Source organism: Ambystoma mexicanum, chromosome 6q (assembly GCF_040938575.1).
Source record: "Ambystoma mexicanum isolate Mex_15411 chromosome 6q, UKY_AmexF1_1, whole genome shotgun sequence".
NCBI lineage: Eukaryota > Metazoa > Chordata > Amphibia > Caudata > Ambystomatidae > Ambystoma > Ambystoma mexicanum.
The window spans coordinates 1,258,310,263-1,258,331,974 of record NC_090937.1 but is presented as its reverse complement, the minus strand read 5'-3'; the positions used below and the strand labels follow the sequence as shown (position 1 = coordinate 1,258,331,974).

Genomic DNA, 21,712 nt, shown 5'->3' with positions numbered 1-21,712 from the left:
TGGCCATCTTGTTTAGAAAGAAATAGTATATTATATATGGCCAGCAGGGGATTTTAGCCACCCATCGCCGTAGTTACCTATGGAAGATTAAAAATATGGATTTCTCCAGATTTATTACTATGTTGAGATTTAATATTTTACCCTGCAATGAGTATATGTGTGCTTGGACGGGGGTACCCAGAAGAAAACATCTGTGTAGATTCTGCTCAAGAGAGATTAAGTCGGTTAGACATTTATTAACTGCTTGTCAAAACCTGCAAGAAGGTATTATAGTGGATACAAGGACCTGGTGCATGATATAAAGATGATAACAGACAGCCAGTGTTGGTCAACTATGTATATGGCCGAAACTTTAGTATATATAGGGGCAGCATACTACATATGGAAAAGAATTGTGAGTGAATGGAAGAAAACTGGGTTGGAGGAACTGTGATTAGGAGATATATAGTAGCCTGGTTGTGTAGTATGAGGTGATGCACTAGAGGGGGGAATTTAATGAATTGTATGTATAGTTTTACTGGAGAATGGTTTTAATAAAGTTGTTTCTTAGGTACATTTTAATAATAGGGTCTATTAGTTTTGTGGATGTAGGTCTGTAATAATATTTTAACAGGAAAGAGTAGATATTGAAGTAAAGTTTTTAATTGATGCTTTGGTTCGCAGGGAAATGTAATGAAACGAAATTTAATAGAAATGTAATTAATTTTGTAAGCTGTAATCAACCAATTTGGACTATAAATAAAATGAATTAAACAAAATGAACAAAAGCTTTTGCAGATACATCTACAACGTCAACAGAAATATCATGCCTAGGAAGTCATTTTATTCAAATAAAAACTTCCCACGACAGATCAACCATTTAAACAGGTTAATTCCAATAACAACTTCAGGGCCCAGTCAGAATGCAGATTCATAGTTCTGCGACAGTCTGTATCTGATTAGGGAAGCTGTATGGCATTGGGGAGTTGTCAAGAAGAAAATGAATATTAAATGAAGCCAATAAATCTGCCTTGATGAAATATTTTTTTTTGTAAAACCCCCAGAGGACAAATAAAAGGCATTTACGAAACAGACATTTTGTCTTTGCCATTGATGGCTACTGTAGATTAGCCACTGACAAGAATTCCCAAAAATCCCAATGCTTCCACTTCATAATAACTTCCAGATTGCAAAACTACATTGTCTCTGCAGCTTTATTTGTGTTTTAATTTCTGAAACCATCACATATCAGGCACAGTCCAGAGATCCTCCAGGTATCTTTGCATATTGACAAAGCCTAGCTATTTGGATAAGAAGCTACTGTTGAAGGCTTCCTGTAAACCATGTTATATTTGCACATACGATAGGTTGCAAAGAGTTGAACAGGGAGGGTTTAACGGATAGTCAATGGTGGGAAAGAAAACACGGTTAACCTAAGTCTTACATTGTTTAAAAATACTGCTTGAAAAAACTGCTTGAAAAGCAGTGATTCACACAGTCTCCTAACCCCCCAGCTGCTTTATAAAACTTCATGGAAACAATTGCAATTTCTTGCAAAAACACCAATTTGCAAGTAAAATGTTTTTCGTATAAAATAAAGTAGACATTCATTCAAGATAGTGTATTGTGATAGTACATGGCTCATACAAGTAAAATGCATATTCAAAATAGAAACATTATCATGGAGCTGACAAACACATACACACATTGTCAGGCAGGACCTACCATTACAAGAGGACTTCGGTGAAAATACTATTTTTGTTATAGTGTAGTGAGCTAATGAAAGGCGACATCTTCATCATGACACATATGCTGGCGATTGCATGAGAGCAAGGATAACACATTCTTTACCCAAACTAACAGTGTTTGCCGTTAAGAAATAAAAAGGAAAACTCTGACAACAGTTGCAGTACTTTTTTTCAACAGAAAACTGAAAAAATAATCAGTTAGCACGCAGCATGAACAATAACAAAAGACATCAGTCTATCATAAGCGCAAAAACAAAAAATACCTTAAAAGCAGTATTCGACAACACTCTCTCAACTAACATAGTAACACCATCCGCAATAAAACGGCCGCCACTATGTCCAATTTCTAGATCACAGATCAGACTTCCGAACTCCACTTGCATTCTGCTACAAGAGCTCTGACATGATCCAATGCTTTGCAGCCAGACCACATAAAAGGACCTTTTTTACAAAAAAAGGTAAGAAAAATGGGTTCATAGATGGGATTATCTACAAGCACAAACGAGGAGGACCAAACATCTCCACACACTTACTTTTTTGGAAGAGCTGGCAGCTTCGGCAACAGGAGATTGGACTCATCCTCTGCATTGTAAAACGATGCGAGAACACTTAAGAGGGGAAATACATTGTTTAATCAATCATTTGGAGTGGTGCTACAGAATACCTATACTTATCAGCCACACTTACTTCTGGAAGACATTAAATGTGGTACATTTCGTACAATGAATCACACGATTGCAACACCCAATGGTACCATTTGCCACCCCAGACAAATCATTATTTGAACGATCCAGGACAGTGACTCAGCAGTTAAATCTCTATCTCATGGCACACCTCATTATAGGTCTACATCCCACTTCCAATGTGCTTCATTGAATGCAGCCTAGATTGGCTCAGGGCACGCTTGTAATATCTAGTCTGCATTCAAAAACATTACACCAAGAAAATCTATAATTCTGTCCTGGGCCATGGATTGCTACTGAAGTAACCACAGCCAGCTTCAAATATCAACCTGCTCCAGAACTCCCAACTCTGGGAAGCCATAGGTATTCAATAGTGACCATTGTGTCAGTGCCGACTACCTATAGATCATTGTACAGAGCTTGACTTTCCATCTAGGTAAAACATCTCGACTTGACAAAGTAAATTCAGGGTAAGAAACATTGTTCTTACTTTATAATGGCTACTGATAAAAGTGAAATCCAACACCATGGTCCCAACCAACCTCTTTATAGTCCCCCTTCATGCACCATCCCCCACTGTATCTGGTCATTCTTGTAACCCCACCACCCCCAACGTGAGTTGAGAGTAAATAATTAGGGGGAGAGTGCACGTCTGTGAGACGGTTTGTGTGTGCACCATCGAAGTATCCTGATGGTGGCTCAGGTCACCCAAATGTATGTGATAAAGTAAGGAACAGGGTCAATATTAAGGTTAGTGGTACTGCAAGGGTCAAAGTTAGGGTTAAATTATGTTCATAAAATATATTAGGCACAAGGTAAAAATTAGATGAAGTTGGGCAACGTGGCAGATAGTATGATTAAATAATTTGAAAATCACTTATTTGGCTGAAACAAACTGCAATGAAAATGTCATTACAGGGAAACAACAAATTAAATGGGTGGGGGTGTGTGCGCACGCGTGCGCTGGAGATGGCAAGTGTGAGTGATAGAAGTTATGTGCGCTAGATCAAAGGTGAGCGAGACACAGAACAAGAGCGGGATAAGCAGAACGAAAAATTTCAAAGGGGGGAGACAAAAAGGTAGAGACAAGAAGGAAGAACGACAGGGAGAGAGGCTGAGCGAGAGGGTAGAATGAGCGCAGGTGAGATGAGAGAGACAGACAGTAACGAGCTGGATTAGAAGGGTTGTCAGCGTCAGAAAGGGCCCTGAGAAAATAGTGTAGATTTCTGCATTGTGTACATTCGAACTCCACCTTCAAACCTGCGAGGTGCTGAGAGTGTATAAATGCAATGGCATAACATTATTTTAGTATAGCATTTAGATCACCCGTCGACAAAAGATAGTCCATGAACAGCAGGAGCTTGTAAATTGCCATAATCAGTGCAACCTTCGCCGCAATCCCAGCAGAGCAAGTTAAAAAGGGCAAATGCAAAAAAAGCTAAAGGATTTCGGCACTAGCATTTGTTTTGTTTCTTACTTATCATTTGTGTTTATGCCTTTATATTTGAAACTAGCTGTCCACGGCCACGCGTTGCTGTTGCTCAGTCTGGTTAAATGGAACAGAAAGAAAAGAGAAAGCGCAAAACAACCCCTCTCCCCCCATAATCCAGGAGTCAGGTATATAGTCTTTCCCCCTCTCAGTGGTGCCAGTGGTGGAGGCAGAGAGTGCAGTTCCATTCCCTCCTTACTTGTAGTCCGGGTTTTGTGCCCCCCGCTTATCCCTCTTCATGGGTCAGAGTTTGCATTGTGCTACCTTGCCTGCTGGAGGATACACACAGCAAGGAATGATACTTAGCTCAGTTAGTGTTCTTCAGCCCTCTGCCATGTGCATTATAGCTCTTGCCAGTTGCTGCACCCATCATCCAAATTAATACATTCTTAAATAAGATGCGCGCGATCGGCGTGCTCGCAACCGTGCATCCTCAAGTCTGGCTGCACATCGCTCTATTTAGTATAGCGTGTGTTGCTTTTACGTCCAACAGATGGCGCAGTTTTTCCCAAAAAACATTTTTTTTACCTGTCACAGGTATGACATCTATGTATAGTAGGTATATAAAAACACTCGTCTATTCGAATGCAATGTTTTGTCAAAATTTCTAAGCAATCGGTGAAGAACTTTCGGAGATTTAAGATTTTGAACAAACGAATATTTACATTCTTATTTATATAGATGATATACGATTTAGTATTTATATCGCGGCCCACAAGAGCTTCTGGGTGCCGCAGGGGAGGGGAGACAGAGGGAAGACAAGACAAACGATCCTACTTGGCCTTGTGTCATTCAAATTGTGCAAGTGCGACAACGAGAAAGGGCAGAGGGAAGGGAATAAGGGGGAAGTGCAGGGGGGGTGCGGTCAGTGCAACATGGCACTGAATAAATGCAGCCAGGGCAGCGCAGCTCTGGGTAAGTGCATAGAGGCAGGGGGGGGGGCTATAGGAGTTGCATTTACATCCACTAAGTGCACGGCAGGCCAGGAGGCAATGCAAGGAAGACTGGTCATGGAGGAGTGGGGTGCCAAGCAACCAATCAGGGGAGCAGACAGGTAGGTTAGCAAGGAAGCAAGAGCGAGAAGGCAGAGGAGAAAAGGAAGGTCTTGAGCAACTTCCGGAATTTCAGGTGGTCCGGCTCAATTCTGAGAGGGACACAGAGGCCGTTTCAGAGAGAGGCACCTGCTGAGGAGAAAGATCTGCCCCCGACACTCTGCTTGGCCCACAGAGTTTCAGGTAGCAGAGCAAAGGGCTCCAGAAGGAAGGTATTTAGGTAGAGAGAGTTGATATAGTGAGGACCCCGGCCCCAGAAAGCCTTGTGGACGATGCAGAGGGTCTTGAACTTGATCCTTGCAGTCAGTGGGAGCCAGTGGAGAAATGTCAGTGCTGAGGAGGTGCGGCCCCTGGGCTTGAGGCCAAGGATAAGTCTTGCAGTCCCTTTCTGTATTAGTTGGAGGGGGCGAAGATTAGAGTTAGGAAGATTGAGAATGAGAATGAGGCTGTTACAGTAGTACAGCCTGGAGCGAACCAGAGCTCTGGAGACAGTGAGCTTCTGGGGAAGGTGAGAAAAGGTAGATTGCCTCTGAGGTGGGGCAGTTGGAAGTGGACCTTCTTGGCGAGGTCCGTGATATGAGGAGAGAAGAAGAGAGTGGGAGTCGAAGGTGACACCAATGTTTTTAGACTCACCGGAAGGCGAGGGTAGAGTGCCCAAGGAGGGAGGCCAGAGTGAGAGAGGGAAAGCGGGAGCAGGGTTCTCAATGAGAAGGATTTCAGTCCTACTTACACTGAGGCAGAGATTGTTGGAGGCGCACCATTCCTGAATCGCGGATGGACAGACAGGAATGAGCAAGCACGGAGAGGAGGCTGAGGGAAGCCCAAAGGAGAGCGGAGTATCATCTGCATAACACAGTTGGAAAAAAAGGTGGAGATTGAGTGGGGCAAGGGGGCCAGATCGACATTGAAGAGCCAGGGTGAGTGGATAGAGCCTTGGGGGACATCACATGTGGAGAGGGAGAGCGGTGGTGGAGAGAAAGGACCCAAGCTGGACCTTAGAGGGACGGTCCAGGAGGAAGGAGATCAAACCCGCCAGGGCCTGATCCTTGATACCCAGGTTCACTCGGAGGAGAGTGATCACAATGGCATGATTGCCCGTATCAAAAGCAAGGAGGAGGAGGACAGAGAGAGAGCTGAAATCATGGTTAGCGAGCAGATCTTCACAGATGTTTAGGAGAGCAGTTTCCGTGCCTTTGGCTCCTCTGAAGCCAGAATGATGGTCATTGAGACAACCAACAGATTCAGTGTGGAGTGAAAGGTAGGAGAGGGCCAGCTTTTCCAGGAGTTTGCCCAGGAATGGTGCGAGAGAAAATTGGCGATAGTTTGGATGACAGGTAGGAACGTCAGAAGGCTTTTTTAAGAGTGGGTACACAAGGGAGTGCTTGAGGACAGGGGTGGAAAGATCCAGTGGCGAAAGAGTGATTACAGAAATCGTCCAAAGCTGGAGCGAGGGTGGCAATGTGGTCCTTAATAGTTCTGGAAGAGATGGGAAACGCCTGTTTGGACTACACTTTCATAGATCAGACTTGTCTAGAAACATCGTCGGGTGTTATGGGATAGAGGGAGGAAATAGGAAGAGGCAGCATGTGTTTCAGTGGTGAAATGAGAAGGCAGGGTCATGTAGAGGGCCTGGGAGGGAATAGTAGAGGTGGAGGCTGCTTTAGGACTGTCCAGCTCCTTGCAGATTTGAAAGAGTTTGGCTGTGCTGTTAGAGGCCGCAGAAACGCAGGCTTGAATATGGACCCTCTTCTTGGAAGAGACGGAGAGTCTGTATTGCCTTTGGAGCAGGCAGAAGGCCAGTTTGTCGGAGGATACATTTCATGACGGCGAGGTCAGAGTCATACCAAGCGTTGCACTTGGAGGTAGGCTTCAGACAAATCCTCATGACAGGGGAAAGGATGTCCAAGGTGGCAAGGAGGGCTGTGTCAGGGTGGGAGTCAGCTGCAGGAGTAGGATGAGCAGAGAAAGTTGAGGCAAAGGTAGCCACCGACACTCGCTTCATGGACAGAATGGCCGAGAAGGAAGGTGGCAGCGCTGGGGTGGGCTTTGCCTGGGGGACAGGAAGTTTCAGATGGGAGGATGTTGGGTAAGATTTTAACCTTGGTGCTAAATCTACCTCACTTGTGAGAACCCCAGAACTTTTTGCTGGAGTGGTAGATTATTTTTCCCTATAGCTCAGCGAGTGGGATCCTTTTACTCTTTATGGGTGTCATTACTAAGACTCTCCATAGTGTCTTTTTAATTTTATCCTCTGGCAACTTTTGGTATATACCTTTTCATTGTTACAGGGTTGCCCTTTGGGCTCCCCTTTTAACTTCTCAGACTAACCTTGTGAGAACTACAGTTGTTAGGTGAATGTACAATGTATCCCCTTTCTCACTAGCAAAGGGACAAGCTTCCCCTAAATGGCTGGTGGAAGTGAACCTTTCTACAAATTCGGTGCACCTTTACCGCAGGCTGTTTTCACAGCTGTGGTAAAGGCACCCTTGGGTGCCCATTTTACCAAAATGGCCCAGTCTTCTTTTTTGCCATTTTCGCGCTTCTTGTACTTTCTTGGTCTTTCTCCTACCCTCCAGGTTGGGAAATTCCTTTGTGCAATTTGTCTTCCAGCGTGCCTGTGAGAATCCAGTTCAAACTGGGATGCTGGCTTTTCTGAAAGCACTGCCAACTCCCCATTCCTCCAGTTTGAACGTTGCACGCCTGTTTGATTGGCTGGGTTCCTGCATAAAAGTCTGATCCTGGAAGCTGAAGAGAAAGTCGACCACTGGACCTGAATCAGAAGAGGAAGATGAAGAAAACGCAGCTGAGACTATTTCCAGCGACCGGAGAGCCTGCTGTGTTACTGGAGCTTGCTGTTACCCTTCCTTCCAAGCGACCTGGGGACTCCAGAGCCTGGTGAGATCCACTAGACTCAAGAACACCTGCATTTTGAGCCCTCCCACATCGTGCTTCGGCCTTGCACGGCTACAATACCCCCAATACCCTGGGAACTCGAGCCAGTGTGCGGTGCACGGTCTTCCTAATCGAGCTGAAGCTTTGGTGGCATCCTGCAGGACCTCCATGGACGTGAATAGAGTCTGAAAAGTCCCCTCATCAGAGTGCTGTACCTTCCTAGTGACGAGAATCCAACTAGCGATATTCAGTCCTATTCTGGCTCCTGAAAAGGGTGCCAAAACTACAGAGCTGCATCCAGCCACAAAGAGATTTACCTGGAGCATTTCCCGTTGATCCTTGCTGCAAAATCCCTTCCAAAGTCCGGTCTTCCTTCTTCATGACAAAGGAATCCGTCAACTGGGTTTCTAACTGTAGAATCTGAAGTCTTTCTGCTGCAACTCTTCTTCTGTGCTGAGGTACTGTGTAGGCTGGGGAATCTACTTACTTTAAGCCTGTGTGATTTCTGTAAAGCATTTGGGGTGTTTTCTGTGATTGGGAGCCCTCTCATCCAGTTCACCCAGGCCCATTGCTGGGATCCTCCTAGGGTGTCTTCTCAGAAGTCCCTGGATCCTAACTAACTCTAAAGTGAACTACTTACTTGTTTGAACAGTCTTCCACAGGAACGGACTTTTTCTGCAACTGAACCCTATCTCATCCTGCCTACAGCTGGCACCTAGAACACACGGGTCCCATCTTCTGCCTCTGGGAGAACTCATGCAATAGTATAGGGAAGGACTGGATAAGAAAATGATTCTGCCTTGAAAAATATAACAAGTGTTTTAAAGTGTACCCGCTTGTGAAGGAATTAGCTGAGCTGTAGCAAAAGTCATTACTTACCTTGAATGTGTGTTGTGCCATTCTGAAAAGTATATGTAAAGTTATTTTACTCACCTGTTGTGCCTCTTACCAAAAGTAATGCTGTTGGCCTCACTTAACTATTTCTTCCAGAATACTAATGTATAAGTTCACCAACTGGGTCTTGCTTCCCCCTCACCTGCGGTATACCATGTCTAAAATAAGTCTACATTTGGTTTTGCTTTCCCTGGTCCGTTTTATACAGATTCTAAAACAGTCTTAGGTATATACCTACCTTTACGTTGCTGGTAACGCCTTTAAAAGGTATATGGGTTTTATTTACCTTGGTCTGCCTTGTGCCATCCTGAAATAAGTTAGTAAGTTACTGCTTACCTTAGTCTGTGTTCCGCTGACCTGCAAAACAACTGTAATAGTATATTACAACATTAAAAGCATCTGGATAAGCATTCGATAGTCCTGCTCAACCTAAGAAATTTGGCACAAGAGATTGACAATTTGCGACAGCGATGAAGATTCACTAGTGTCAAATCCGATGAAGATTAAAAAAAAAACAAATGGAAACAGCAGATTGGATTAAGAAACTAGGGGAAATGAGAGCCTCATCCTCCTCATCTTTGTATGACAAAAAAACTGGGTTTCCTGCCGAGATATTTAACAAAATGTCCAAATCCCAAAATAAGACATAACTTCCTCAGAATACGGCTCAACTTGGTTCACACTGGAGCTATCCAAGTTAAAAGGGGCCAGGAAAAAAGTGGGAAGAGATTATCAGGGTAATTCATAGAAATTCGCACAAAAGTGGTGCACGCGACTGGCGCACAGCGTGCCCGTGCGAATGTCTACGCCAGCCACGTGCGCTAAAATCGATTTCCGCGCACAGCGTATTCATGGATTTTCGCATCCAAAACCACCCGTGGCGCAGCGACCCTGCAGCAGCGCCAGATACGCCCCCAAGAACGCCCTCGCGCAAGGAAAAGCCTTCAAAATCCCCAAATAATCACAAAGGGCTGCGCTAACCCTGGACCAGTTCACAGGGCTGGCAAACAGCAAACGCCAAGCGGGGAACGTGTATTTCAGTGGTTCGCGGGAAGTTCCACACGCGATTATCCTGTGTACGTGTGCATTAGGGGTGCGCGGGAAGTATCACACGCAAAATCAGCAGGGTACGTGTATTTCAGGGGTGCTCAGGAAGTATCACACGCGAATCCAGCAGGGTACGTGTATTTCAGGGGTGCGCGTGAAGTATCACACGCGATTCCAGCAGGGTACGTGTATTACAGGGGTGCGCGTGAAGTTCCACACGCGATTTCAGCAGTGTACGTGTATTTCAGGGGTGCGCGGGAAGTTCCACACGCGATTGGCCCCGTGCGAGCAGGGTACGTGTATTTCGGGGGTGCGTGGGAAGTTCCACACGCGATTTCAGCAGGGTACGTGTATTTCAGGGGTAAGCGGAAGTTCCACACGCGATTCCATCAGGGTACGTGTATTTCAGGGGTGCTCGGGAAGTTCCACATGCGATTGGCCCCGTGCGAGCAAGGTACGTGTATTCCAGGGGTGCGCGGGAAGTTCCACACGCGATTTCAGCAGGGTACGTGTATTTCAGGGGTGCGCGGGAAGTTCCACACGTGATCTCAGCAGGGTACGTGTATTTCAGGGGTGCGCGGGAAGTTCCACATGCGATTGGCCCCGTGCGAGCAGAGTACGTGTATTTCAGGGGTGAGCGGGAAGTTCCACACGCGATTTCAGCAGGGTACGTGTATTTCAGGGGTGCGCGGGAAGTTCCACACGCGATTGTCCTGTGTACGTGTGCATTAGGGGTGCGCGGGAAGTATCACATGCAAAATCAGCAGGGTACGTGTATTTCAGGGGTGCGCGGGAAGTATCACACGCGATTCCAGCAGGGTACGTGTATTTCAGGGGTGCGCGGGAAGTTCCACACGCGATTCCATCAGGGTACGTGTATTTCATGGGTGCACAGGAAGTTCCACACGCGATTGGCCCCATGCGAGCAAGGTACGTGTATTCCAGGGGTGCGCGGGAAGTTCCACACGCGATTTCAGCAGGGTACGTGTATTTCAGGGGTGCGCGGGATGTTCCACACGTGATTGGCCACGTGAGAGCAGGGTACGTGTATTTCAGGGGTGCGCGGGAAGTTCCACACGCGATTGGCCCCGTGCGAGCAGGGTAGGTGTATTCCAGGGGTGCGCGGGAAGTTCCACACTCGATTTCAGGAGGGTACCTGTATTTCAGGGGTGCGCCGGAAGTTCCACACGCGATTTCAGCAGGGTACGTGTATTTCAGGGGTTCTGGGGAGTACTACATGTGAATTGGCCGTGTGGGTCCTCCCAGGTGTTCGCTCTACAACCTCCACGGCCCCTGCAGGCAGCCCACACCACGGGGGACTACCCTGCACCCCTGCTCATGTCCCACAGGCAGCCCATCCACCATGGGCATGCCCCCCACCCAACCCACATGTCACCTTGCACTACTGATCAACAATGCATGTCTCCCAGCACCCCCACCCCCCAGCAGTCAGGGGCACCATCCACCAGGCCCCCACTCCTGTCTCCCTGCACCCCCACCCCCCAGCAGTGCAGGGGCACCCTCCACCAGGGCCCCACTCCTGTCTCCCTGCACCCCCTACCCCCCAGCAGTCAGGGGCACCCTCCACCAGGCTCCCACTCCTGTTTACCACCACCACCCACCCCCCAGCCAAAAGGGGCAGCCTCCACCAGGCCCCCACTCATGTCTCCCACCACCCCCACCCCCCAGCAGTGCAGGGGCAGCCTCCACCAGGCCCCCACTCATGTCTACCACCACCCCCACCCCCCAGCAGTGCAGGGGCAGCCTCCACCAGGCCCCCACTCATGTCTCCCATCACCCCCACCCCCCAGCAGTGCAGGGGCAGCCTCCACCAGCCCCCCACTCATGTCTCCCAGCACCCCCACAACCCAGCAGTCAGGGGCACCCTCCACCAGGCCCCCACTCCTGTCTCCCTGCACCCCCACCCACCCAGCAGTGCAGGGGCAGCCTCCACCAGGCCCCCACTCATGTCCCCTATTACCCCCACCCCCCAGCAGTGCAGGGGCAGCCTCCACCAGGCCCCCATTCATGTCCCCTATTACCCCCACCCCCCAGCAGTGCAGGGGCAGCCTCCACCAGGCCCCCACTCATGTCTCCCATCACCCCCACCCCCCAGCCACCAGGGGCAGCCTCCACCAGGGCCCCACCCATGTCTACCACCACCCCCACCCCCCGGCAGTGCAGGGGCAGCCTCCACCAGGCCCCCATTCATGTCCCCTATTACCCCCACCCCCCAGCAGTGCAGGGGCAGCCTCCACCAGGCCCCCACTCCTGTCTCCCTGCACCCCCACCCCCCAGCAGTGCAGGGGCAGCCTGCACCAGGCCCCCACTCCTGTCTCCCTGCACCCCCACCCCCCCAGCAGTCAGGGGCACCCTCCACCAGGCCCCCACTCCTGTCTCCCTGCACCCCAACCCCCAGCAGTGCAGGGGCAGCCTCCACCAGGCCCCCACTCATGTCCCCTATTACCCCCTCCCCCCAGCAGTGCAGGGCAGCCTCCACCAGGCCCCCACTCATGTCTACCACCACCCCCACCCCCCAGCCACCAGGGGCAGCCTCCACCAGGGCCCCACCCATGTCTACCACCACCCCCACCCCCCAGCAGTGCAGGGGCAGCCTCCACCAGGCCCCCACTCATGTCCCCTATTACCCCCAACCCCCAGCAGTGCAGGGGCAGCCTCCACCAGGCCCCCATTCATGTCCCCTATTACCCCCACCCCCCAGCAGTGCAGGGGCAGCCTCCACCAGGCCCCCACTCATGTCTAACACCACCCCCACCCCCCAGCCACCAGGGGCAGCCTCCACCAGGGCTCCACCCATGTCTACCACCAACCCCACCCCCCAGCAGTGCAGGGGCAGCCTCCACCAGGCCCCCACTCATGTCTCCCATCACCCCCACCCCCCAGCAATGCAGGGGCAGCCTCCACCAGGGCCCCACCGATGTCTACCACCACCCCCACCCCCCAGCAGTGCAGGGGCAGCCTCCACCAGGCCCCCACTCCAGTCTCCCTGCATCCCCACCCCCCCAGCAGTCAGGGGCACCCTCAACCAGGCCCCCACTCCTGTCTCCCTGCACCCCTTGCCCCCCCAGCAGTCAGGGGCACCCTCCACCAGGCTCCCACTCCTGTCTCCCAGCACCCCCACCCCCCAGCTGTCAGGGGCACCCTCCACCATGCCCCCACTCCTGTCTCCCTGCACCCCCACCCCCCAGCAGTGCAAGGGCAGCCTCCACCAGGCTCCCACTCATGTCTACCACCACCCCCACCACCCCCAGCAGTGCAGGGGCAGCCTCAACCAGGCCCCCACTCCTGTCTCCCTGCACCCCCACCCCCCAGCAGTCAGGGGCACCAACCACCAGGCCCCCACTCCTATCTCCCTGCACCCCCACCCCCCAGCAGTGCAGGGGCAGCCTCCACCAGGCCCCCACTCATGTCCAACTCATGTTCCCCTGCACCCCCACCGCCCCAGCACTGTGGGGCACCTGCCAGCAGGCCCACACTCATGTCCAACTCATGTTCCCCAGCCAACATGTCATCACAATCTAGATCCCTGGTCCCTATGGTCAGCCTCCAAATGCAAAACACCCACCCAAGTATTGCATCCACCCACTCAGAAATGGCAATAACATGATAGAACAGCAATTGCAAGTTTGGAAACGAACACATGTCCCTCACATACACCCAATGGGTGTCAGTGAATCTCAAAACCCATATCATGATATGCATGAAACCAATGAGATGATACCACACATTCAAGTTTGATCGAAAAAATATGTATTAAAGGAAACATGAATTGAATCAAAAATAAACTAACAGAAATGGGAATGTAAAAAAAGTAAAAAGGAGCATGTCCCTGAAAAAATTCAAAACCAAAAATCAGAATCCAAAAGGAATGGTGTCCAAAGTCACAGTCCACAAAAGAAAATCCAATGCGAAATTATAATTGAAAGCCATTGCTCCATGGGTAAATTGTAAAAAGAAAAGAAAATCCAACAGTGAACTATGTACAGGTGAAGAAGCCAGGGTCCATGATCCCAACAAAAGAAATGAAACCTATCTAACAACACTACCTAACAAAAAATAACTATATACAAAAATGTGGCCCATTATCCAAAAGGTCCAAAGAAAATGCAAAAACAAAGGAAACCTAATACTAACTACATAACTATTTACATGGGCAGCGGGCTAGTCCGACGGCTCACTGGATGTTGTCATGGGCTAGGGCATCATCGAACTCCTGTTCAATGGCTTGGAGGCGGGCATGTTCCCTGGCCCCGAGGTCTTGCAGGGATAAAGCAGTGTCCAGCTCCAACTCCCTGCAACTCAGCCCGCCTCAGCGCCCTCCGCATGGAGTTCTCCGCCCTGACCATTGTGAGCCGTTCCTCCTCTGCCCGCTGCCGCTCCGCACCTATCTGCTGGCCCAACCGCTCCCACACGGAAGCCACTCCCATTCCAGGGTTCTCCTGCCCTCCGGCCGATGCCTGCACCCCTGATGTTGATGGCCCCGAGCCATGATGCCTCCCACGTCGAGCCTGCCGCTGCCTCCGACGTAACTGCCTGTGCCAGCACGACGGCATCCAGGATGATGGAATCCACCAACGCCGTCGTGCACGTGCCCTGCCCGATGATGCCGTCACATCCTCCATCTGCTGGGGTCCAGTTGCTGGTGTGTCCACCCCTGCTGGACCTCCGACTCCCGACTGTGGCAGGGATGGGATCCCCACCGAGCCGGCTGCATTGGTCGGGGCAGGTCCACAGGGGGCCCTCGTGGCATCTGGGCCGGAAGACGGCATGGAGAACGACTGGTGCATAGTCTCCACAGAGGAGGAGAGGGTCGCCAGATTGGCCGTCACATGTAGGAAACCCCCCGACCATGGGCGATCCCAACTGGGCCACGTCGGCACGGTGCTCTCCGTGATGACGTGCATGCTCCTCCCGGGAAGCACGCACCTCATCACGAATTGCACCTGTGCGCAACGCGACACCAATCAGGACCTTCTCCATACAGCCAGGGGTCCCCTGGTCCGCAGGTGGAGGGGAGTCAGATGACATGGACATCCCCCCCCTACCTGCGGATGGGCCTGGGATGGGGCATCCCTGCTGGTGCATGGTGGTGCAGTCACAGTGTCAGGGACAGTGACATGCACAGGCCCCTCCACGGCGACCTGTGCTGCCTCCTGCCTCTGCCCCTGCCCCTTGCACCAGCAGGGATGCCCCCACCAGGCCCCATGTGCGCCTCAGTAGCGGCCTCCTCCTCCTCCTCTGTGGAAATCACCAACCTGGATGGCTCCACCCCTTCTTCCGCCGTTGCAAGCCCCTGTGGGGGCTCACCCACCCCTTCCGCTGCAGCCGTGGGGGCATCCCCGCCGCTTTGCTCCACAGAGCCGTCTCCGCCCTCTTCTTCACGTGGCGCTGTGTAGAGGGAGACATAGAACAAAAGCATCAGGGTACTGTACAATGGTCCCCTAGACAGGAAGCAATAGCAGATGAGTGGCACTGTCAAAGATCACTTCCATCATGTCCCTCCACAACACATGGCTCAGTGCAGGTAAAACACATGCGGTAACAGGCATGGCGCATGCTATGGACATTAGCATACATGTCCAAGTGATTCTTGAAACATACACTGTTGTTTTGGAACTCACATGCATCATGGGCCATGCCTATCACATGCACACACTTCACCCTAGTTTCATCCATCTGGCCTCGTACACCACAGACACAGTGGATACAAGGATGACTAGGCTGCATCAGTGAACCTGAACATTGCGACAGACATGTGTCATGCATCCCTGGCATTCACAAATCACAGACACGCAGGTCAGACACACAGACATGGACAGCATACATGTACATGGCATCAGCACCCATCTCTCACCCATGTCCAGGAACAGAGACTGGCATGCTTTCATGTGGCCATTCCGCATAGGGCAACCCATGTTGCATTTGAACACATGCACCAACCGTGTGGTTCACACATTACTGGTCTCACATGCATGGCGTCCCTGCACACACACATGCATACATGGCCTATGTCACACATACAGGCAAGTATCAGACAACCAGCACACTGCGACATGCCCTGTCTCACACAGCAATGCTTGGCCACTTACCGCTCAACTCCAGACGGGTCTGCCTCTCAAGGATCTGGGCGTGGAGCGCTGGGCCTACGCGTTCCAGGACCCTCATCTGGATGGTACTCATGCGGCCCCGGCCCCCCTCCACGAGGCGCCGGGCCTTCAACAGGGGCCTGGACCTGCAGTCATCCCAGCGCTTGACATGTTGGTAGTCGCGGACTGCCACCCCCTCCGCGTTGATGGCAGTCACGATGTCCGTCCAGATCTGAGTCCGTCCTTCCTTGTTGGCGCGCTTACTTCCGAAGAGGGCATCATACTGCCCCAGGACTTGCTCCACCAGGACACCAACTTCGGTTGCAGTGAAGCTCGTGCCCCTCTGCCTCTCTGGCCGGGGGTTGCCAGTGGTGCCAGATGTAGCAGTGCCCGACATGGCAACCCCAGAGGCAGGAGTGGGTTGGCAACTGGGTCCTGGGGCTGGGCTGTGGAGCGATGGTATCCCAGTCGGGAGTCTTCTGTTCCAGCAGGGGTGGACACAGCAAATGGACCCCTGCAGATGGCTGATGTGCAGGCACCAAATGGCAGGGCACGGTGGCAGCAGGCAGGCAGGCAGCAGCAGCAGATGGCTCGTGGGAGGCTGCTCGGGGCTCTGGGGGGCAGTAATTCGGCCTTTTGGGCAGGAGCGTGGTCTTCCGTGTGCTTACGTGTGGCCAGCATGATACGGAGTGATTTGGCGCGTGAAAATCCTGCACGTCTGCGTGTAAATCGAGGAAAGGCCCTCAGCGCGTATGCACGTCAGCACGCATATGCGATTTCATTGGACCAAAGGCCCTTATCACGTGAGCGGGTCTGTGACGTGAGGTGCGCCAGTGTTTCTCTCATTACACGTGATGACAGAGCACACGTGGATTTCCACCAATCGCGTGTGGAACTTCCTGCGCACCCCAGAAATACACGTACCCAGGCCAATCGCGTGTACGCTCACTTCCCTCGATTACACGCGATGACACTCGGACGTGCAGTTTTACCACGTGTGCTCGCATATGCGATTTCATTGGCCCAAAGGCCACCATGCGCAGCTGTGACGTCACGCGCATGGGCGTAGAGAATGGCGCGTGTAAAAATGAAGAGATACACGTCCGAGTGTCAAAGCGCGTAATTGGTGGAAATGGCCTCATCGCGTATGCGCGTCTGTGACGTGTGTATAAAAGGTACGTGTAGAACGCCATTTCCTTGTACGTGCTTTTCGTGGAGAGCGAGTGGGTGAAATCTGTACTTCTTGTCGGTTCACACGCGATTTACTTCACGGCGTTTCCAGTTCGTACTCCCCGTTACCTCTGACAGCTTTTTCTCTTTTCCTCTTTTTCCTGGGCCTGTTTCCTCAAACAGCGTTCCCTACTATTGTTGTCCTGTTTCCTCAGACAGCGTACAATTCTTCTTTTGGCGGGGGTGTTGCCAACGCGCACACGCGCATATTTTTCACGCTTTTGTTCCTGGCAGACGGTGAGTCGTGCACGTATTTAACATCTGTGCTTGCCCTGTGTGTCGCGTACCCTTTCAGAGGTCATTCTAGGCTGCGTGTGACACGCATACGTTCATTCTTGTGTTCCTGGGTGCCACAGCGTAGTGCAGGTTTATTTTTCCATGCACGTGGTCTGGGAGGGGTTGCGTGCACCTTACTTCGCTTTTTTGGGGTGCCTTTGCGTTGCGTGACCCGTCATCTTTCCCCAGGGGTGACATACAGCCTTGCTAGAGCACTAGGGTACGATTACCATCTGGTACCCAACCCCTTTGACCAGGACAATAGTTCACATTGACTCCCATATGCACAATAACATCAGTGCCATGGCTGGGAGGCGACCAAGGCGTAAGGGTGGCAAAGGTGGCCGAGCCCCAAGTGGTGGCCGTGGTGGATACAGTAGGGTACGTGGCCGTGACTTGCAGGGTGCCCCTAGCCCCCCATGTGTGGAGGAGCAGTCAGGGACACCCATGCCCCCCCCACCCACCCCCTGGTTGAGGTTACCGTGGCTGACACCATCCATGCTCAGCCCTTGTTGGACCAGCCCACTGTGGAACCAGACCTGGCACAGGGTGACTCCATGGCTGACTTCCAGGTCAGCAGGTCTAGGCCACGTGCGCCGGTGAACGTTGGTGTCATCAGGCCACGTGGATCAGGGGCAGCTAGGTCATCTGCTGCCCCGCGTAGGCAGGCTGGGGAGGCTGCAGGGGCAGCTGCGGCTCCATCCACCCCACCTCTCACACACCATTCCAGGACAGTGTCGGTCCAAGTCCATCATGCTGACATTCCCCGACACCATTACACTTGAGATAATGCCTGCACCAACTCCCATGCTGAGTGTGCAATCCCACGCTACTGCCCCTAGTGTCCAGAGCGGCGTAGGACACTCAGGATCCCCACCACCTTCCAAGCGGAAGAGGAAGAGTGCTCGTCCAGTAGAGGCTGATGCCCCAGACACGGCTACACAGTCCGGCCCGTCAAGGAAGCCCAGCTTCAATGAGGCCGAACTGAATGCACTTGTAGAGTATGTGTCCGCACATGACCACGAAATGGTGATTGTTGCAGGATCCAAGACCACACCTGCACAAGGTCAGGCACACTGGCAGACCATTGCGGACATCATAAGTGCCCTTGGAATCGTGAGGCGCACAGCTAATGAATGCGACAAGCGCTGGAATGACCTGAAGCGCAGGGCAAAGAATAAGCTGGCCTCAAGTCATGCCGCAACTCTAGTGACTGGAGGTGGGTCTCCAGCAGACGACATAGAACTCACTCCACATGAGCAGGTTGCTGGGACCTACGTCACGGAGGAACAGATCCAAGGCGTGGGAGAACTGGCAGATTACGAGGCATTGTCCGGTGAGTGCACATGCATGTGTGTGTCATCCATGTGCATGGTGTGTGTGGGAGGGCTTCTGTTTGGGTGCCAGGGGAGGGTGTGTGTGCCTGAGTGGTTCGGCTCACCCATGTGCCTCTTACTATACATTCTTGGCAACAGCATTTGGGTATAGCAGCATCCCTTCGGGCCAACATTAGACATCCAGCCCAACACCATGCCAGTTGCCCTTGGAGTGTCATCTTGCCACAACACTGTTGCTTATTTACCTCTGTTTATTCAGGCAGATTGTTTGCATAACACCACTTTTACTCAGGATTTCTCAGTCCTATTGTCACATGTCTGACATGGCTATGGTACAATGGACTGGCTCAATTTCATGGACATGATTAGTTTGGACATGAAAATAATCAATTATATGAACAAACTGGACTGAATGAACAATTGGTGACCTCCTCTCCCTCTTCACTTCTTGGCTAGGGTACATGCCATCTGTGTGATGGCATGTGTATTTGACCTGCCAATCACTGGCCAATATGTGATGCCACTGCTAGGCAGCATGCAGCAAATGTGTTCATCTTCCATCTTGGTGTCATCAATGTGTGCCATCTGCCTCCCCATCACACGCAGTGACGGTGCATGCATGGGAGTGTTTTAGTCATGTGGGACATGTGTCAATCAAGTACTGTTTCTGTAGCCTCTCAGCCCTAATTGTGTGCCATAGTGCTAATGCCTGTTTCCATTTGTTTTCTTTTATGTCTTTGCAGTGGAAGAGGCACTTGATACTGCTGGGGTTGTGGAGATGGTGCAGACCCAGGAGGGGTCTGAGGGCCGACCGACCACAGGTGAGGGACGTGGTGTGGTGGTGGGTGAGAACCCACAACTGCTGCAGGTCGTGCTCTCAAGGGGTGTCTCTGGCTGCACCTCCCCCCGAGCTGTACTCAGGTGTTGATTCGGATGATGAGACCTACGTGCCGTCGCAGGTGAGTGTTCCTGGGAGGGATTCTGTTCTGTCCGACCCACCTGCACCAGAGTTAGAACCCTCAATGGAGATGTCAGTGTTGGCAGGTACGCCTTTAGTGGTTACGGATGCAGGGTCACACTCCGCGACATCTGATCCTGTTCCTGGGCCAGCAGATCAGAGGGGGAATGCAGTCCTGCAGCCTCAGGCAGTGCCGGCACAGCAAGGCGCAGTTCGCCTTGCCCCAGACAGGTGTGGTGCCCGCCGACGTGGTGGCCGTACGCCACCTGGCAATACCGCATGGGAGCAATCCATTTACGGTATGGCAACCCAACAGGCAGCATCATCAGAGATGATGGCTCAGGCCATGGATAGGGTGGCCACTTCCATTGTCCCCCCCGAAAGGCTGATGGAGCGACTACAGCAGGCAACCGACTCCATCTGCCAGTCACACAGGGAGGACATGTTGGCGTCTGACAGGGACAGGCGGGCGGCACTGGCGACTCTGCAGGAAGCCATCTCCATAGAGTCCCAGGGCCACAGGGAAGCCCTGAGGCTGGAACTCCTTCAGCTCAGGACGACTCTTGTTGAGCTTGAGGCTTCAACAAACCGAAGGACAGAACCACAGCTGGAGCGTCTCACCCATACGCTCTCAGCTGAGATGCAGGAAACTAGGGCGGAGGTCCGGGCATCCCGCGAGTTGTTGCATGGGGATCTCCGCACACTTATCCTCCAGAACGAGACCTACCACACCCGCATGCTTGCAGCCATGGAGGAACAGACTAGGGCTTTGCGTGGGCTGCCTCCCATAGTGCCACCACCTCCTGATGCAGCTGCAGAGGGTGAGGATAGCGACAGCAGTGATACTCCCACAATAGGGTAGCCGTGTAGGCCATGAGCCCATGGAGGTGTTTTTTTTGTTGCAAGATCCACACAGGTGGGTTTTGGTGTGCACCCTGTGCTCAGACCTCCTGGGTGGCCTACCCCACCCACCACCCCCCGGGCCCATTAATGGCCATTTATTTTTTTTGTTGGACAGTGTGTTGCCTTGTGTGGCTCCCATGGGCATACGCTGCATTGTGGCTGGGCACATGCAGGCTTGTCATGGATTTGGTTCAGATGCTTGGGTTTTTGTCACACACACCCCTCCTGGTTCCCATTTCCACGGGCTTGCCCAAGTGACATTGACGTACATGGTGACATTGGACTCCCCTGAGCTGTGTGGGCAGTCTGTAGTCAATACTGTGTATACATTCATAGTGCATATTGTTGTTGTATTGTACACTGCGTGGTGTATTGATATGTGCCTCTGCATCCATCTCATCCTCCATATTTGCAGGTCCATTCCTCATGTCTTCACAATGCGGTCTACCTTGGAACTGGAGTCCATGTTGTAAGCAGTACACCTACACTCTTGCGTGGCGCTAACACTGTATACTTGGAAGTGTTCGGAGGGCTGTCATCATCAGGTGGTGAGGCTAGCTAATTTTTAAGTCTGTAATGTCATGTTTAAGGTAGGTAGGAGGTTGTGTAGGTGATTGGTATTCTTGGTAAGTATTTGGTAATGTCGGTTGTAGGTCCTGCATTACTGTGAGCATTTCATGTGTGGACATGTTTCCATTAGGGAAACTGTAGCTGCTGACACTTGGGGCATGTTGTGGGGATTAATTTCTTTCCTCTCACATTGCATGACATGCCATGGTGTGTTGTGTGGCCGTGCCGGGGATGGGGTGGGTGACATGGCACTGTTTTCATGTAGTATTTTTCAAGTGGGTATTCATTTCTGCAGCATGGAAGGGTCTTTTCATGACACTGCATTGGTGGTGTTTGTGTAGGTAGGGATGCACACATTGTGACACTTCCACATGAACAATCTCAGGCTGCTATGGTTCTGACAGTTGACAGTCCCTTTGTTCGTCTTAATTGTCAGGTCGAGTCATCATTGCTTATCAGATGGTATGTGCCAGGCCTGTGTGCACTCCAATGGGGTGTGATTTGTATGTGAAGTAATTAGCCACCAGCTGCATACGGGCTGCCTCAC

At 51.6% G+C, this 21,712-nt stretch overlaps 1 protein-coding gene across 2 annotated transcripts in view; it reads right to left on the bottom strand.

Annotated features, from left to right (window-relative positions):
• The window catches only part of ANAPC4 (anaphase promoting complex subunit 4), a 1,458,106-nt gene that overhangs the window by 1,343,603 nt on the left and 92,791 nt on the right, over positions 1-21,712 (bottom strand). For both annotated transcript variants that reach the window (XM_069631855.1, XM_069631854.1), the window contains exon 4: positions 2,261-2,335. In XM_069631855.1, coding sequence (XP_069487956.1) covers positions 2,261-2,335 — 75 coding nt within the window. The remainder of the gene's footprint in view (positions 1-2,260; positions 2,336-21,712) is intronic.